This window comes from Chaetura pelagica, unplaced genomic scaffold (genome assembly GCF_000747805.2).
Source record: "Chaetura pelagica isolate M959 unplaced genomic scaffold, ChaPel_1.0 scaffold346, whole genome shotgun sequence".
In the NCBI taxonomy this organism is placed as follows: domain Eukaryota; kingdom Metazoa; phylum Chordata; class Aves; order Apodiformes; family Apodidae; genus Chaetura; species Chaetura pelagica.
In genome coordinates, this window is record NW_009953797.1 from 2,916,101 (window position 1) to 2,933,065 (window position 16,965).

General features: G+C 38.0%; 1 protein-coding gene across 1 annotated transcript in view; it reads right to left on the reverse strand.

The window, feature by feature from the left end:
* Positions 1-2,275: 2,275 nt before the first annotated feature.
* Positions 2,276-16,965, reverse strand: part of CHAT (choline O-acetyltransferase) — a 28,751-nt gene continuing 14,061 nt past the window's right edge. Inside the window, exons 7-14 of the mRNA XM_010001136.1 lie at positions 16,255-16,424; positions 14,078-14,178; positions 13,762-13,890; positions 12,534-12,656; positions 11,150-11,291; positions 8,607-8,669; positions 4,536-4,673; positions 2,276-2,829 (exon numbers count right to left, since the gene is read on the reverse strand). Coding sequence (XP_009999438.1) covers positions 2,560-2,829; positions 4,536-4,673; positions 8,607-8,669; positions 11,150-11,291; positions 12,534-12,656; positions 13,762-13,890; positions 14,078-14,178; positions 16,255-16,424 — 1,136 coding nt within the window. The 3' untranslated portion in view covers positions 2,276-2,559. The remainder of the gene's footprint in view (positions 2,830-4,535; positions 4,674-8,606; positions 8,670-11,149; positions 11,292-12,533; positions 12,657-13,761; positions 13,891-14,077; positions 14,179-16,254; positions 16,425-16,965) is intronic.

Below are 16,965 nucleotides of genomic sequence, written 5' to 3' on the forward strand. Positions count from 1 at the left end.
AGGAATGCAAATGTCTTTTTCCTCAGGGACTGAGTTTGTTGAAGCTACTAATTTCAGGTATTGAGGCCAAATACTAAAACCAGATCAGTAAGGATGTAAGATACAACTATGGACTGGCTAGGTGAATTAAAAGGAAGTATGGGGGGTCATGGGTTTCTTCTTTGAGCAAAAATATGGTGTCAGTACTTTCAAGTGTAGCAGCTTTAGTCAAGTAAGGGGCTCTGAATGATAAACTGGTATAAAATTTCAGGTGTGGTTGTAGGTTCTGTCTGAATTCTCTGTGACTATGTATTGAGTACATTGTCTGAGCCGTTATTAAAATTTCAGCCAGAAAATTAAAATGAAAACACAGGTAATATTTGCAAATAAGTATCAGTACCTACGAAACTAGGGATACAAACTTAACTTATATATTTCATTAGAAGCAAATGAATAAATAATAAAATAACTATTGACAGCATTTTTACACACTTAAAATTTGGTTATTATTTTAAACATGCAGTTCTGCAAAAAAATCCTGAGATTGAAGTGCTACATTTAGGTAAAAAATGCAGAATGCCTTTGTAGTGACATGAGACAGAACAAAGCAAAATGACTGGGAATGTTTCAAAGTAATTTTCATAATTATAGGATAATTATAGGATAGTAATATTTTAAACAGTATATTTATTAAGTGAACATTTGGTTTTACTAACAGTTCTTGCTATTTTTTTTAAATATGTTTTAACTTTGGGTCAGCTTTTATGCCATATTATAATTTACATAATCTAAAAATAGATTTCATCTTTGGTTTGAACCACAACTCATGGAGTAATGAAACATAAATATTTTTAAATGAATGCATTAACTTTAAAAGAATGAGCCCAGCTCTCAATCACTGTAAATCAATTGATTTGCTCCAATATATCTGACTTGCTCCAATTGATGGTCAGGCCCACTGTGCTTTCATACCTGGCACTGTGGATAGCCTTTATCCAGCAGACTGCTCAGTTGCATGTATGCAGCTCCAAAGAGGCAGTAAAACAAGCATGGTAATACATAATCTACTGAATCCATATCTAGAGGTCTTAGACAGAAACGTATCTCCACTTCCAGTTTACAGTAATAAATCATTATCCCACTTTTAAGCTTCAGAGTGCTTAAGACTGTGATTATTCAGCCTTCAAAGGAAGAAATTAAAAATCTCTTTGCTTCTCCACAGGCAAGTAAGCAGCCCCTGGCCAGGCTTCTGAATGGGCTCCAGCTTGCCTAGCAAAGCATCTGCACTGGAGTTAGTAAGTTGTATTCTAACAATGATGACTGAACATCTCTAAGCAAGACATAATGTATCAGCTTGAGAGAAGGAAGGTAACTGAAAAAATTCAGGCCTTGAAAGGGTTTGTAGGGAATGAGAGAGATAATGAGAAATCCGTCAGGATAATACTAGCAATATGAGAATTACCAGATATAATACTATTCTCCTGATTGAATTTACTGTATATTGCAGAATATTATACCCTACATCTACTATTAAAAAGATATAAAATATAAATCCCTCCCAAGTGGGATGATGCAAAGCTGATATGAGTACCAATGCTCTCAAACTGGTATTTTTAGCTCTAGCTTGGAGACTTCCTCATATTGCAAGTTTGCCTCTTAATTCTGGTTATTTATTGCTCTTTGATTTTGTGTGGTTGCATACACTCTCCTGCTAGTCACAGTGACTAAATTAATTTCTGTGCAAACAGAAAGGGTCTTATATATGACTGAACTGCACCTATGCTTTGCCTCTCTGACAGACTGAATTTTACTCATTGGTAGAAAGAAATAACAAAGCAAATTTATTAGAGAAATATTCTCCCAGTTCTCTGTGATGGATCTTATCTTCAGTATGCTGCTTGCAGAATGGGTCTGTGGTTGAGGCCAGTGCAAACCAGAACAAAAGATAAATTATTTCTGCAGCATTTTTTAATTGGTGGAACATACAAGCACAAGTTTGATATTCCTAAACTCCTTTTGTGGAAATACACAGTGGCCACTCTTAAAAATAATGTTTTTCTTATGTAGGAGATAGCTTTGAGGTATAAAGTAACCTTCATGCAAAAGTTCAAGATTTAATGGCATCAACCTATTATTTAATGTTATTCTCAACATTCCTGAAAGGCAAAATTTCTTTCTTTTTTCTTTACATGCAAATGTTGCAGGAATAGCTGTGAATTTTTCAGAACTACTTGCAAGGGATACTAATTAATTGATGTGCTTTGGTATTTAATTTGTCACATAGAAACTTAGCCAATTTTTTAGCTGATAAAATGGCCTAAGTTGATGATGGTTAGAAATGGTAGTACAACACATACTCATTATTATTTCCTCCATTTCAGCTGGTGAGACCAGAACTTTTTTGTTCTCAAGCAAGAAGCGGTATAGTTAGTACTTACAGGGTTTTAGATGTTGGCAACAATGCAAAACAAATGACATTTTGGTTCTACACTAATATATTAGTAGTACTATCTTGCTTTTGAACAACTAGATCATTGTTTCTACTTAAGGTAAATTCAGGAGAATAATTCCTACAGCCTCCTAGATTTTGTGGTCACTCTGCAGCTGTGTGGCTGCTTCTTGATTAGCAAATGGCTTTGTCATGGTAGAGTTGCATTTGTTGCACAGATCCCTCATTGCCAGGAGACTCTCTTCCACAGCTTTTGCAAACATGTCTGATGAGGTTTCTTTACAATCTTTAAAGCTTGAGATGCAAAATAATATATGCTCTGGCTGAGGGTTGTAACATGCTCCATAACCATTGGGCACCACAGGCCCATAGCAGCAGAACATTTCCATAGTAGTTGGAACCTGGTTGCAGGGAGAAAGTAAGGAGTTAACTCGGATTGATTAATCAAGACACCTGAGATCAGCTGGTTAGGAATGAGGGAAAAGAGAAACGGAAGGTACAAATGCTGAGAGTGTGGTGAATCCCCCTTAAAGAATATAATTTTATTCAGAAGTCCAGACCTGAAGCTGATACTTACAAGGTAAAAGTTGATCTCAGTATAGAATTTGGTTGCTTTGTTTGTTTGCCAGTGTTTGAAAACTGGTATTGTTTGAAGTGGCTATAAGGCATTTCTTTGCTTGCTTTATGTAGAGCTTTAACAGCTATTAGCTTTGTTACTGATAGGGAATTTTTAAGGCTGTGTGTAATTCTGAAATGTAAAATTATGATACAGAAAACTTGCTAAGGTTTTTAATTTCTTAAGGGTATCTTAAGGTTATGTGAAGATTGTAACCAATTATAGAAAGTAGTGTTGTCCATTTCTAGTAATACTTTATAATTGTGATGCAGTATAAAAACATGTTTTAATGCATCTAGGTGTTACATTTCTGTTACACCTCAGCTTAATCATGGCATAATGCAGGAGGGGAACATTTTCTACTGCAAAAAATAAGATATGTATGTGTTAGAAATCTATGTTTCAGACTTTGTGTACATGGACCTTCACAAATGACATCTGGCTTTTTAATGGTGTAGAACAAGCCATTAGTCCTGCTAATAGAGCCATAGAATTGTCAGATAAATTTGCTGTGCAACAGCCGAAGGCCATAAAGCTATTCAGAAGTACTCTTTGCTCATGGACAGTTTCTTGGAGAATTTATGTAGTAGTATGTTGGTTGCATTCACTCACGTCTGAAAGCCTACAAACATTATGACAAGATCACATTACTTATTAAGACTTTATGGTGTAGCATGATGTTGTAAGTCTCTTTTGTTGCATACTTCCAATCTGTGCAGTTGGGTTAGGGTTTCAGTAAATTAATTCCTACATAGATTTCTTCTTTCATTAGGTCAGATACTATATGTAATGAAACATTTAATTTTAGGCTGTATGCTATAAAGATGTTTCCTTATCAAGGACATTAAACATAGGAAACGTTGACTCTGAGTATTTTAGTATATTTAGTAGATATAACTGTAAATCCATAAATGTGTGTAAAGGTCTAAAATGTCTGTAAATCTAAGATGCATGCCTGCAGAGATTGCAGTCTTACACCAAGTAACTGAAGGCTCTTCAAGATTTCTAACACAGCTACTTTTAGGAGTAGAATTTTCTGATGGCTCTTGGTTTTTGTTTCTCAGAGTGTCATTCCATCTTGCTTGTGGTTGTACTGTCACTGGAGCAAATAATTCCCACTAAAGCTGTCACTTTAGGGAAAGGAGGATTAAAAAGGGAATGGGAAGATACATTGTTTGGAAAATAAGGAAACACTGAGTCCTGGTACAAATTTTACTGAGTGAGTTTGTGTACGTTTCCAGAATTTCCAGGAAAGACTTTGGGATGTTGCAAAGGAAGTGTTAATGGCAGTATTTACTGTGCTGATTTTGCAGAATGAACCAAAACTCGATTAAAAAATCTGAGGAATCTTGTCGACTTCTTGGTGTATCAGGTTTTTTGTGTTTTTTTGTTTTTCATAAATAATCATTCTCAACTGTGAGCTACAAAGTCTGGCAGAACACAAACGAATTAGCCTTTGTGCAGCAAGACCAGTAAAGAGGAGAAACTCACCTGGCTGGTTGAGAGGATGAATCGATTGCTTGTCAAATATGTCTCATCTGTAAATATCTCTGGTAGTTCCTTGAAGTGTTCCCGTGCCACCTCTCTGAGCCCTAATAGATGATTGTCTATTGCCATTCCAGTAATAGCCTGTGTACAATATAAGACACCAGCATTTAACTGAGTATGGAGACATTTTCTTGGCTGTTACTGCCTTGTTTTCTGGTCAGAGTTGATGAACTTGGGTTGAGTGATGTAATGCCTGTAATGTTCTGATATTACTCTGAGTATCTATGTTGCTGATGATCAGTAACTAGAAATCCATACAGTGCTCTGAAGATGTAAAAATTAGGAAGGAGGTGGTCTTGAGCTGTATTACGTGGTGATGTTATCTGGTGTTCTGGGTGTTCATCACATCTCTGAGCTAAATATCATGGACTGGCCTTCCAAAACTGCTGACGGGAGCTAAGTGTGTTTTGGAATTTCCTGTGCATAATTTGGATTGTATTTCAAGATAAGAGGCTCCAAACCACCTCCAAATTGGAAAAAAACTTTAATTGCCTTGCTGACTGTGTATCACTCTGGCAGGTAAAGCGTATGTCATTCCATAGCATTTAGATCCAAAGATTTGGTAGATGTGTGCAACAGATTTAAAAGTGATCAGATGGATTTACCAGTGATCTATCACAGATCTAGTAACATACTCCACTACTTTAGAAGACTGAGATTATGGACACAGATTCCTTCTCAATTTAATTCACTGCCCAAGTATCCCAGTACTCCCCCCTTCCCTGTGCTGATGTCATTGCAGGGCTGGATAATGTCAGGGGCAGCCCTTATTTCAGCCCTTGCTATAATAAGGCAATTGGAAGCAGTAAGTGTAGGACAGATTCTCTGAGTATAGAATCAAATTAAACAGGGCTTAACAAGGGAGAATAATGTACTTGACAAGAAAGAGACCTAGCACAGTCTACTTGCCATCCTGCTTGTGTGTGTCTCTGCTCACCATCATCCCCAGCAAAAACCAGCCATGCTTGCCCCTGCTCACTAATGTCCCCAGTTTCCCCTGCTGTCTCGTGGTTGCAGGTGAGGTGATCGGCAGCATGTGCAGTGGCTGAACATGAGCAGCAGGGGCACGCTTGGTGGCCGGCTAGCCAGCTCAAAAGAGCTACTGCTGAGCTGACAGGAAATCTTGCCGTGAGCTTGCTATGCTTGGGTCTCTCTGCTCTATGCACCTACCAATTGCTAGAGACTTAAGAAATTTATTAAAGCTTTAAGATCTTTGCCCTGCTGGCAAACGTGATTGAAGATTGCTAACAGGATCAAAAGTCACTAGTGTGAGATGGGCAGACAGAGTAGTTAAAGAGTTTTGTTTCTTTAGGAAACCAAATGGAAGATTTGGCATCTGAAGAACATCACTAAGCTGTTACTGCAGCACTGAGCTGCAGGATTTGCCTCAGTCTAAAACATGCATTTGAAATCCTTCAGTCCAGGTTTATTCTAGCTGGTGAGAGCATTTAATTATGGGGGCTGAGCTGTAGCTCATCCCCAGTAACAGGCTGAATTCATGTAGGAAGGAAATGCTGAATAAGGGACATTGTAGTCCACTAAGAGCAGAATTGACAACCTTGTGGTGCAGGCTCCTTGTAATGAGGGAAACAAGCAACTTGAGAGAAGGTTTAAAAAAGAGCACAAGCTTGTATTAAAAAAACCCACCAAAAAAACCAAAATAAGCACAAGTTTGCTTATCCTCTTAGGAGCAAAGTTTTAACCACTAATAAGTGCCTGAAGCAGGGGGCCTGGTGTGCATAATCTTGTTTGGTTTATTAACGAGTAGGCACCCATTGATAAAGGGGCTATTTGTTCATCATCCCAGATGGAACAAGGATGCTTGCAAAAAAGTAGCATACATCAGGGTGGTGTTTACATTATTTTTCCCACAGAGGGAAACTGACTTGATAATCAAAGGAAATATTTTTGCCATTACACAAGATTTATAAGGCTGTTAGCAATGACATTTTTGCTACATAGATCAATGTCATGTCTGAAGAGGGACCAAGACAGGCTAACAAAATAAACTGTGAGTCAACACATAGGAAAAAACTGTGCTAAATTGAATTTTAGAGCTCCACATTTACGATAGCAATACTACTAGTAAGCCCTAAAAAGGGGAAATAAAATAATTAAATTGCTTTTTGGTTTATGAAGTAGATTGTTTGTTTTTCTTAGGAGTTATTACATTTCAGTCTGCTACACATAATTTAGTCAGACCATGTAAGTCTTGTCTGTAGTTTAAAGGCACTACAGTTACATTCTGCTATTCTGAGAAAGGGAAGTAGAGTAGAAAAGCCTGGAGAGCTTTTAAAATTTAAAGATAAATTAATTTTTCTATGAAGATTTTAATATTTTCCCATAAGCTACAATGGAGGCTGAATTTTATAATGGTTTCTGGAAATTAAATTACTTGGAGGGGGGATTTTATGGATTTTTTTTTATTTTTTTTTTATTTTTTTTTAAGAGATACTGTGCAAAACTTCTGTTGGTTGTGACCTAGTAGACCTACAGAATGTTGAGTTCATATTGACATTACCCTGAGGTGGTTCAGGTGAGACAGTTGCCCTGAAGTGAGTTATCTCTGCTTTAGAGATGACATTAAGTCTCAGCTTCTAAGTTGAGGATTTTCAACACAATACTTGAAACTGCTTTTCTTTACTGCTTCTTTTGTTTCATGGTGTTAGGAACAAATCCTGCCTGGAAGCAACACTTCACCTCTCCAGTACTTTGAGTATACCTTTGAATCCAGCTCTGGAAGTGAATGTTTTCTCGTATATGATAGCTGTTTAAACAGTAATCAGCAGTGTAGGTTTGGTAAACAGTGGTTTGAGGCAGAACCATAGGTAGCCAATTCACTTAACACAGCTGGTTATTAACATTTATTAATTTCATGAGTGGTTTGACTAAGTTGTTTGTAGAGTGAGTCTGTGCTTTGTCTTGGCACAGTGGGATGTAGAGCATTACCCAGGCTGAATTGTCTCATTTTTAATCAATAGAAAATGAGTTGTATTTGATACTAAACTGATTTCTTCAATGCAGGGGATCTCTTGCTTTTATTAGACACTGCATTCAGGTCTTTAAAAGAGAGCTTACTATAATCATTCTCTCATTGTTAATGACCTTTATTAGAAATTGCACTTCAGAATGCCAGTCCATCTGCGGATTGGATCCTAGATAAGGACCTCTCTCCTCTAGGGAAGTGGAACGTAAGAAAAAGCATAACGGCTAGTTTTAGGGGGGAAAAGTTCCTGATGTGTTACAGCTCTCTTGACCTTATCTGAAATGTTATAGCTTAGAGGCCTAAATACCTGTAAATTTGGGGGAATCTGGATTTTGCATCTGGAGTTGATGTGTGTTTCACAGCAGTTAAATTGGTTGCTTACTTCTCATCCTGATAAGACTTTCAGCTGTCCTTGCCACTTTTCTTGACTATCTGCATGACTAACATTTCCTGTTGATCACAGAGCACACTGAATAAAGGCTGATTTCATCTAGCTACTGTTTGTCTTCGAAAACCTTTCAATAATTATTAAAAAAATATCTTTATTAAGTTTTCATTGCAAGCTTTTTAAGATGGAGGCCATTTTTAAATTGTCAATTTGTACAGCACTAAATAGTGGAATCCTAATTAATGTCTGGGACTCCTAATTATGACACAGATACAAATCATAAGCATTTAACAGATGTACATTCCTCATAAATATATTGAATACAGAGTGTCATGTTCCATGACAGTTCTAGATAAGAGAGCTAATGCCCAAGAGTAATGTTCTTTCTACTGAAATCTAATACAGAATTTTGTTATTTTGCTTACCAGGAACTATTTTTTAAGGTAAGGTTAGCTGAATATGTCTATATTCAGGGTGTTTGGGTCATCAGAAGTTTTTGTAGGTGTGACATAGCATGTACTTTTGTATTTAGTGATGCTTATATTTTATGCTGCTTAAATAGTTAATGATTGCATCTTCATACATTTCCTGAAAAAAAAACTAGCTAGTCCTTATTCAGACAAGAAAGTATTTAACTTACCAGAATAGTGTAATTAGTTTGAGCTGCAATCGCATCCTTAAATCTCTGCATCTTCTCCAAATCCTATTGGGAGAATCAAAATATATCTATTATTAAATAAACTCTCAAAGACATGGTGTCTTCCCTCAATTAACCAGCAGCCAAACAGCAAACACTCTCAAATGTCCTTTGCTCCTGACTCAGGTAGAAGTACTCTTTATAAATGAAAAGCGACTGAGATTTGATATCCTGATCAGCAATGGTGCCTGGTTGTGCACGAGTCGAACAGGCTTATTGGTGGTGGTTTGTTTGAAGTTAAGGAAAGACTTGGAGTTTCTTTCATGGATTCCTTCCTTTAATGGATTTTGAGGGTGTAGAATATTACTAATTGAATCACTCAGTTTGAAGTAGAGGAAATAATTGCCTGATGTTATTCAGTGTTTTCAAAACAGCCAGGCTGTATGACTTCTTCAGAATGGTTTAGCTAGACAATGACAGTGATAATGAAAGCCATTACTGATATTTGACTAGCTGCTGAAAAAATGACTCCCCTGTGTGAAAAAGCATCTACAATTTTCCAAGGCTGCTCTACCCTCCACAGGTGTGTCACATTTCAGATAACAAGATAGTAAATTTTGACTCCTGTCAAGTGGCAGCCTTCTATATATTAAGGGAACAATCCTAAGAAGTGCTGCCCTGCTGTACATCAAGTCCAACACCGCAACTTTGGGAGACCCTGAAACAGCCAGAAATGACTGGGTCTCCAGATAAATGGGGAATCTTCAACTCCTATGGACGATGAATGATCTTTTGAACAAAAAATTCATTTTAGAAGGAATTCAAGGCCACCATCAGGGACCTTCAAAGTAGAGTGCCTAATATTTTTTCACAGGGCTAGAGCTGGGCCTTATTTCTGTTATACAGATTAAATACCAAATGCAGTCTTTAAATCTGGTTATTTTACAGCAATTCAGCAATCTCTGCAGTGTCAGTGGCTGCTTCTTTTACAGCACGTGTCAAATGCATGAGATATTCTCCTGCTAGAGAATCAATCTACTTGCTCAGTCTTTGGTGACTGTTCAAGCCATCATTTGAAGATGCTTTTTATTAGCATCAGAGAGAAAAATGTTTTAAATTTGTTTTGGATTAATAGCTATTAAGAAACAATATTGAAAGAAATCACCTTGGAGTAGGGTTATGTTAAGTTAATTTTGTTTCTAATTATTCCGTGACAACAATATATATAGTTTTGAACTGAAAGGTGTTCACATCAAAATTAAGATTTCTAAAAGTTTGTGGGAAAGAACAATTACAGATCAGTTAAATGTCCTTTATATCTGACTGTGGGCAAGAAGCCAGGAAAGCTATCAGTGGATTGGTTTGCATTGTGACTGCAGGTTTTTCAGGGAGAATGAAGCCATTATTCTCTCTATTTGGAACTGCCATGGCATGCATTATAAAGATTATTTGGGGGCTGAGACTGAGCTTATTGTAGACATGCATGGCATTCTTCTGCTTACTTCTGTGAGGCAATACAGTTTAGGATGCTGTGAAAGGTGGGCACAATCTCAGATTTGTGTGGTAAAATGGTGAGAAATGCTGAAGATTTAGGAAAGCTGCAAAAGTCAGTAAGTGTTGGAATAAGGAAGGTAGAAGAAATTGTTGAAAAAGGATCTGGCAAAACAACATGCTAGGAGTGGGCTGGCTCCTCCTAGGAGTTCAGTCAGCCTGCAGAAATGTGTGTAGGGGCTTGAGGGTGTGCTGAGCACCCTAAGTGTGAAGAGGAACGTGTACACAGATATCAGCAGCTTCTGATGAAATACAATTAAGAACCGTGTTGTCAGACAGGACACTGAAAGCATATAACAACAGCCTCTTCTTGTCTACTGTATGGTAGGGAATTACTTCAGATTTCCTTTGAGTTCTCATTTAAACATGGAACTTAAACTTGAGTCTTGTTCATCATGAGCTAACTTCTGGGCACGGTAACCTTAAGGAGACTGAACAAGCAGTGGAGGAACAGAGCACTTTTTTTGGAAAATTTTCCTCATCTTCTGGGACATCAGAGCTTGGTTGACAATATTTCATTAATTTACACTTAAATCTACAGTCCAGCAATACTTCTAACAATGCTATGATAGATTCTAAAGAGCAGTCATGTGGACTGTTGCACAGGAGTAGTCTTACTGTGAAAAATAATCTATATTGTGGCAGCATTTTACATCTAAACAGCCACCTGGAAATTCCCTATACAGCAGTGAAGTGCAGTGGGTGGAAATGGCACACAGAGAGACTTTGAGGGAAGCTCTGCAGGGATAACAGGAGGGACAGTGCACAAAGCTGTTTGTGCAGCTATAGTCTCAGTTCTGTCAGGTGCACCTTTTTGCATCCTCATCTACTATATGTACAGTATTCACACTTCTGGCAAACAGATGGTGGTGTCTCAAAGAAAGGCAATTTAATTTTTCTTTTTGCTGGGTGATGTCAGGACAGTTTGGAGTGTTGTTTTAGTAGCTTGATGAAGTTTTTTCACCATGAAGGCAGAGGGAGACAGACAAACATACCGATAGAGCTGTCTTGTCATCAGTCATTGCTTTTACAAAAGCAAATGCTTCCAAGGTAGCAGACCTAATATTGTCAACTCTGCCCTCGTCAAATCGGCGTATGGAAGCACTTTCATAGGTAGGAACAAGTCTCCTGTGGCATCTGAGAGAATAATGTAAGAAAAACAAAGAAAATTATTTTCAAGTCATAAAGACTAAAAGAAATATAGGCTTGGTACATTTTATTGTTACAGCCACAATTTTATTTTTTACATAATATTCATCTTAATGTTGATAGAATTCTATAAGAAACTTAAAAAAGATGGATAGTCATTCTTTTCTAATATGAGAAGTTGCATACAGCTGTATACATTTTAGTGATACATTGCCAGTAAAAAATGACTTGCTGTGTAAAAACAAGGCTAGTAAAGCTAGAATTTACTGAAAGTTCTCAAATAATGTTTTATTTGTACTGCATCACAAAGTAATTGTGTAATTAATCATTTACTTATGGGCACAAAATATGTTTTCTTTAAAACAAGAAAAAATGCACTCTGTAGGTGAATGAAAATTAGAAAACTAAAAGGGGAAAAGGATACTATTTGAGACAATGTGCTGGAATGAAAATAAAATTGAACAAAGCATGAAGACTGTTGTTTAATTTGGGTCCAGGTATATAGCTACTGTTCTTTGCTTCAGGAGACCTCCTGTGCCTTCCAGTTGTAGCAGGAGTCTCAGAACATAACTCTGCACTACAGTTTTTGTTGCATGTGAGAGATTTATGTAATGGCTGGGATCCAGATGAAAACCTTGGACCAGGTCAGTGTTGCAGTTTGGAATATGCAAAATGAATGTTTAACAGATGTTAATGGAGTACACAAAATGTGTTAGGCGTCTCTGGTTTTGCCTAGGTAAAGACTACTTCAGCATTTAATTTGACATGATAAAGGATTTTTTGTGCAATAGGCTGTTCTGCAGGAAACCACGCAACTGATCTCTAGCCTGGAGCATTAGCTGTTCTGACAATGTCGAAAGGAGCTTTTAACTTTAATCACACCATGAAGTTAGGGAATGTTATAAAATCTTGGGATGCCTGTGAAGAGGGAAGCAGCAGTAGTTACTATCCTGTGTAGGAACTGTGATCTATTATGCTGCTGTAGTATTTTTCCCTGTGAATTCTTTTGCCCCTGCAGTGCAGGGGATGGATATGGAAAGGAATACTCTGTCTCAGAACCGGGGGGTAATTTCTATCTTGTCTGACCTATGGTCATTAGGCATGATCACTCATTTCCATGCAGGAAGCATTTGTTGGGGTGCTGAAGAAAAAATAGGCCCCTCTGTATAAAAAACAAATTGTGAATCTCCTCTTGTGCTACCTTGTTCCTATGATTTGAATTAAACATACCTGTAAAATGCCAGCTGAAGTGCTACTTGAATATAAGCATCTGGGCTAACCTTTTGTTTCTTAATAAATTCCTTTCCATAGTTCTCAAACTTGTAGGCGATAAAGTCCAGATTTTGTACTAGTCTGGAAAACAAGCAGAGGCAGTTACTGTGAGGGGAGATGCAAGAATCTCATGTTCCATTTCCATTTGCAAATAAAAAACAGTGATAATTTCCTGCCTGTACCCTCTCAGAGGTGAGTGGGCTCCTGTTCTGCAAACAGTCCTGGCATTTGGTAACTTATTTCTAGACAGTTATTTTTATTCCAGACCTGGCTTGTTTGCAGCCTTAACGTGAACTGTGGCACTAGGGTAATTCTGTTCATTTGAGTAACATATTTGTGGCTTTTTGTTGTTTTGTTTTTTTGGGAGGTTTTTTGGTTTTTTTTTTAAGCCTAGTGTTTCTATTCCTGAAGCCTAAGTCAAGGCCACCTTTGTTCTCAGCAAATTTCCCTGAGATTTACTAGAGTAAGAAATGGGTGGATTTAAAACCTGACAAAGGCTGTAAACTCCTTGCAAGTTTCAGCGTACAGGACTACTACTTTTATTTAAAAACAAAAAGGAATTACTGTGCATCCTGCATGTTTTCATACTGCCATGTATGTGGTCTCTCTGCAGAGATTCTACAGATCTGAGAGTTGAGATTAAATAATTACACACAAAAAAAGGTCTCTCATTTTCATCCCCATCCCCAAAGATCATGCAGATCTTTTACAGTCTGTAAACAGTCAGCATAACTAATGTTTGTAAGAGCAACATGGATGTAAACAAATTACATTCCTGAATTTTAATTGTTATTCAAAACAGTTGTTATCTGCTGTCCTATATATGTATCCCCATTGCCTTGACTTTGGTCAGGTCAAACCTATAAACTACATCCACAAAGAGAGGACCGGCACTGTTTGTATCCCATGTGACTAGGACTCAACTGTTTTTCCAGTGGTCTTTAACTTTCCTAATATTTACATATAAGAAAAACAATGGTAATGCATTTCCTGAATGCAGTCAAGTAGCTCCAGCCCATCAGGGTGCCATCCTGCAAGAGATGCTTGGTATGTCCAATTTGGGAAGATGAGGAGGGGGAGGGAAGGCAGGGAGAGTCATCTAGGAGAAAACCTATGCCTCCACTCACTGTGATGGGTAGTTCCTATCTTGTAGTTATTGGTGTGAAAAATGAGGCGTCTTCTCTACCTTTGGAGTTTTTCTGCTGATGATGCCAAGTGTGCCTGAATTTCAGGGGAGCATTTCCATCTTAATCTCCGTGGAGCAGGAAGCTCGCTCACTGAATCAGCTCGGACTAATTTCTTGGAGCTTTCTTTCCTGTTAGTATGGAAGAGAAAAGTCATTAAGTTCATGGGAATAATCTATTTGTTTAACAGTGCTTTTTTAGCAGGTAAATGACTGGTTTCCAACAGCTGTGTGGGTCTTAATGGTCCTGCACATTGGGGGAATTTGCCACTGACAGAGGCTGGAGTGGGTACAATAGCTGTAGTGAAAGTGGACTCACATGTGCTTGAGCAAGTGTTCAGTGCACTGCACCAGTACGATGCCATCAAAAGGGGAATGTTCACACACGGTACCGCAGACTCCATCTCTTCCTACCACAAACTGAGCAACGAAAAGAACAAGTACAAGACATATAGGGAATAAGTCAGGTTTGGGGTAAGTTAGCCATGATGGCAACCAAACAAAAGATGATGTCATTCTCTTGTGGTTTTCTTATTCCTCATATCAGGAACTTCTTGACTTACAGATCATGGGTGACTTACAGACTTACTGCAGGACACTTTCTTGTCCTGTAAATGGGATTGCATCAGATGCCCTTCATGCTGTTATTTTGGACTGAGTCCTGTGAGTATGTAAATTTTAGCAATTTCCATTGAAAGCCAGAAATTGGATTTGGCATCTGCTCTGTGGTAGAGAAAACCTATCAAGGGGAAGGCAGGCCAGGGTTCGTCTTCCACACCTGGGAGCAATGCAACTTCTGTGTGTGGGAAGTTCTTTAGGATCACATTTTATTACAAACATGGTATCGAATGAGCTGGCTCAGTCTTATTTGATAGCTTTCTCATAGCTTGTTTTACTGCCCTCCTTCCTCTTTATATTTTGTGTGTGTGTGTGGTGTTTTCTTTATTTCCTTCTTACTTGTCTTTGTCCTTGATCTCATTGCATATGCACAATGTAACTGGTAACACTTAACCTGCTGCACTGTAGTTCTGTGATACCCCTATGCAGGTCATTACTTCTGCATCTCAAACAAAAGCAGATGTCTAGGACAAAGCTGCAGCTTGACTCATGTTGTGTCCTGTCCTTTTCCTTGGACTTTTCCCCCCACTTCTTTTGAAGTGTCTTTCACTGGACTTTTCCCACTCAGCTCACTCTGCACTTCTGTATCACACAGACACATTCTGCCTCCTTGGTTCCTGTGAGACTTTCACAGAGTGTGTGATACAAAATCTGTCCCTCAACATTTTCTGATGCTTCACTGCAAAGTCAAAGAAGAATATGGTGAGAAAGAGCAAGTCCTGCTGTGGGAATGGCTTCCTATGTAATCTGTATTTGCATGAATGAAAATGGGATCTTTTTTCCCTAAGAATTTTTCTTCACCTATAAACTATTTCTGCCCTGAATACATCTGGACAGACAAAGCTGTCGCATATACTATGCAAATTTATTTGTTTTCTGCCACCTTCTGATAGTAAAAAAAAAAAAAAAAGTCTTATTAATTCTCATCGCTTAAAGCGTCTCAACCAATGGCCCTGCAAATAACAGAGGATTCTAACTAAAGACAAATGGTTTGTTCTTTAAAACATAGCACTGGACCTTGCTAATAATGTCATTTGCAGTGGCATTAATCAGGAACGACCACTGAAATGTATTTGCACTGAGGTAAGTCACTGCAAGTGAAATCAGTGGTTTCACTTCTCATGTTGCTATTCTTAGATATGGCAAGAGCAACAAGCATTGTGTAAATCAGGGTTTTTTCAATTTTTCATGATCTATCAATATTCTTGAGAGTTGGAGAGTAATACATTGCTTCACCCTGGGTCTGTTGCAAAATGTGAAAAAAACTTTCAAATAAGACAATCAAAATCCGATGGGAAAGAAGGCTGGAGAAAGCAATACATCCAGGAAAGTCTCAAAATAAATGTCATTAAATGAGTAAACAGTCTGTTAAGTAAGAGCTTATGCTAATTTTGCTAATTTAAACACATGCTCAATTATAATTAGTAGTATTTCTAAGGGATCAGAAAAATGTGTGAGAAAACAGAGAAAGCTACTGTGCTTTTCTTTTTTGTTTTGGCATGCTAGACCAGCGTGTTTATTTCATTTGATTGAATGTAATTAAATGTGTACATTTTTATTACTTTTTAAAAATCAGATTTCTACCTACCTGTGTGTCTCTGTATCTGTCTACCTCCTCAAGAGGAAAGGGCAACTTCAAAGAAGATGAAATCATACATGTGTTGGAGAAGTCTCCCCACCCCCTTATGCCAGCAAGGCAGTGGCTCAGCTTCCCCTGACTTGCAAGGAAAAGCATTACTTATGCCAAGCCTGCCTTTGGCTGATGTGGACACCACCTTTCCCTCTTTCTCTGATTTGCTTCTGCGTGGTCCCTATCACAAAGGCATCTGAAGTCCTTAGTCACATGCAAGTAATATCATAATATTGTAAAGTTTTTACCTGCATAGGTTTGTCATACCAACGATTGGCCCCATTTTTATGGTAGCCTCCCCCATGTAGCAGTTGCAATGCCATGTTTGTATCATTGAGTTCCACCCCGCTTGGGCTGTCCAGACATACCAGGCATATGCACCGTTCAATCATGTCAAGAGAGTCGCGATTAGTAGAGTCTGGGGATAAAAGAGTTAAATGTTCACATCCTCTTACCTGTAGTGCAGGACTGGCTGGGGAACTGAAGATCTGATCCTGACTCTGCAATGAGATGGTGTCTGCAGAGCTCTCTCAACAGCAGAATGTCTCAGTGCAAGGAAACATTACACCAAGGCCTTCATTCATCTGTTAACTTTTCCAATATCTCTGTGTATCTTTCATATGATACAATCATATCCACTTTCTTTTTCTGCCTTTCATTTCCTGAAGTAATTATATTACAAAATAGATCTATTTTACTTTTCAAGCCAGCAATGCTTGCTTATTTTATATGTAACAGTTACAGAGAGGGCAAGTGGAAAATAGAAAATTTCAGAGCTCATGCTATTGCTGCAGTATTCTTCTCTGAAATAGCAGGGCCTATACTGGTTTTGTGCTATTCTCTCATTAAAATCCTTTTCTGGACAAGGAACAGCAGGTTCCATTTTGTTTCAGTATTCTTCTATTAAAACCATTCACTGTCTCCTGTCCCTAGTAATTTCTTCTACTTTAGATAAATAA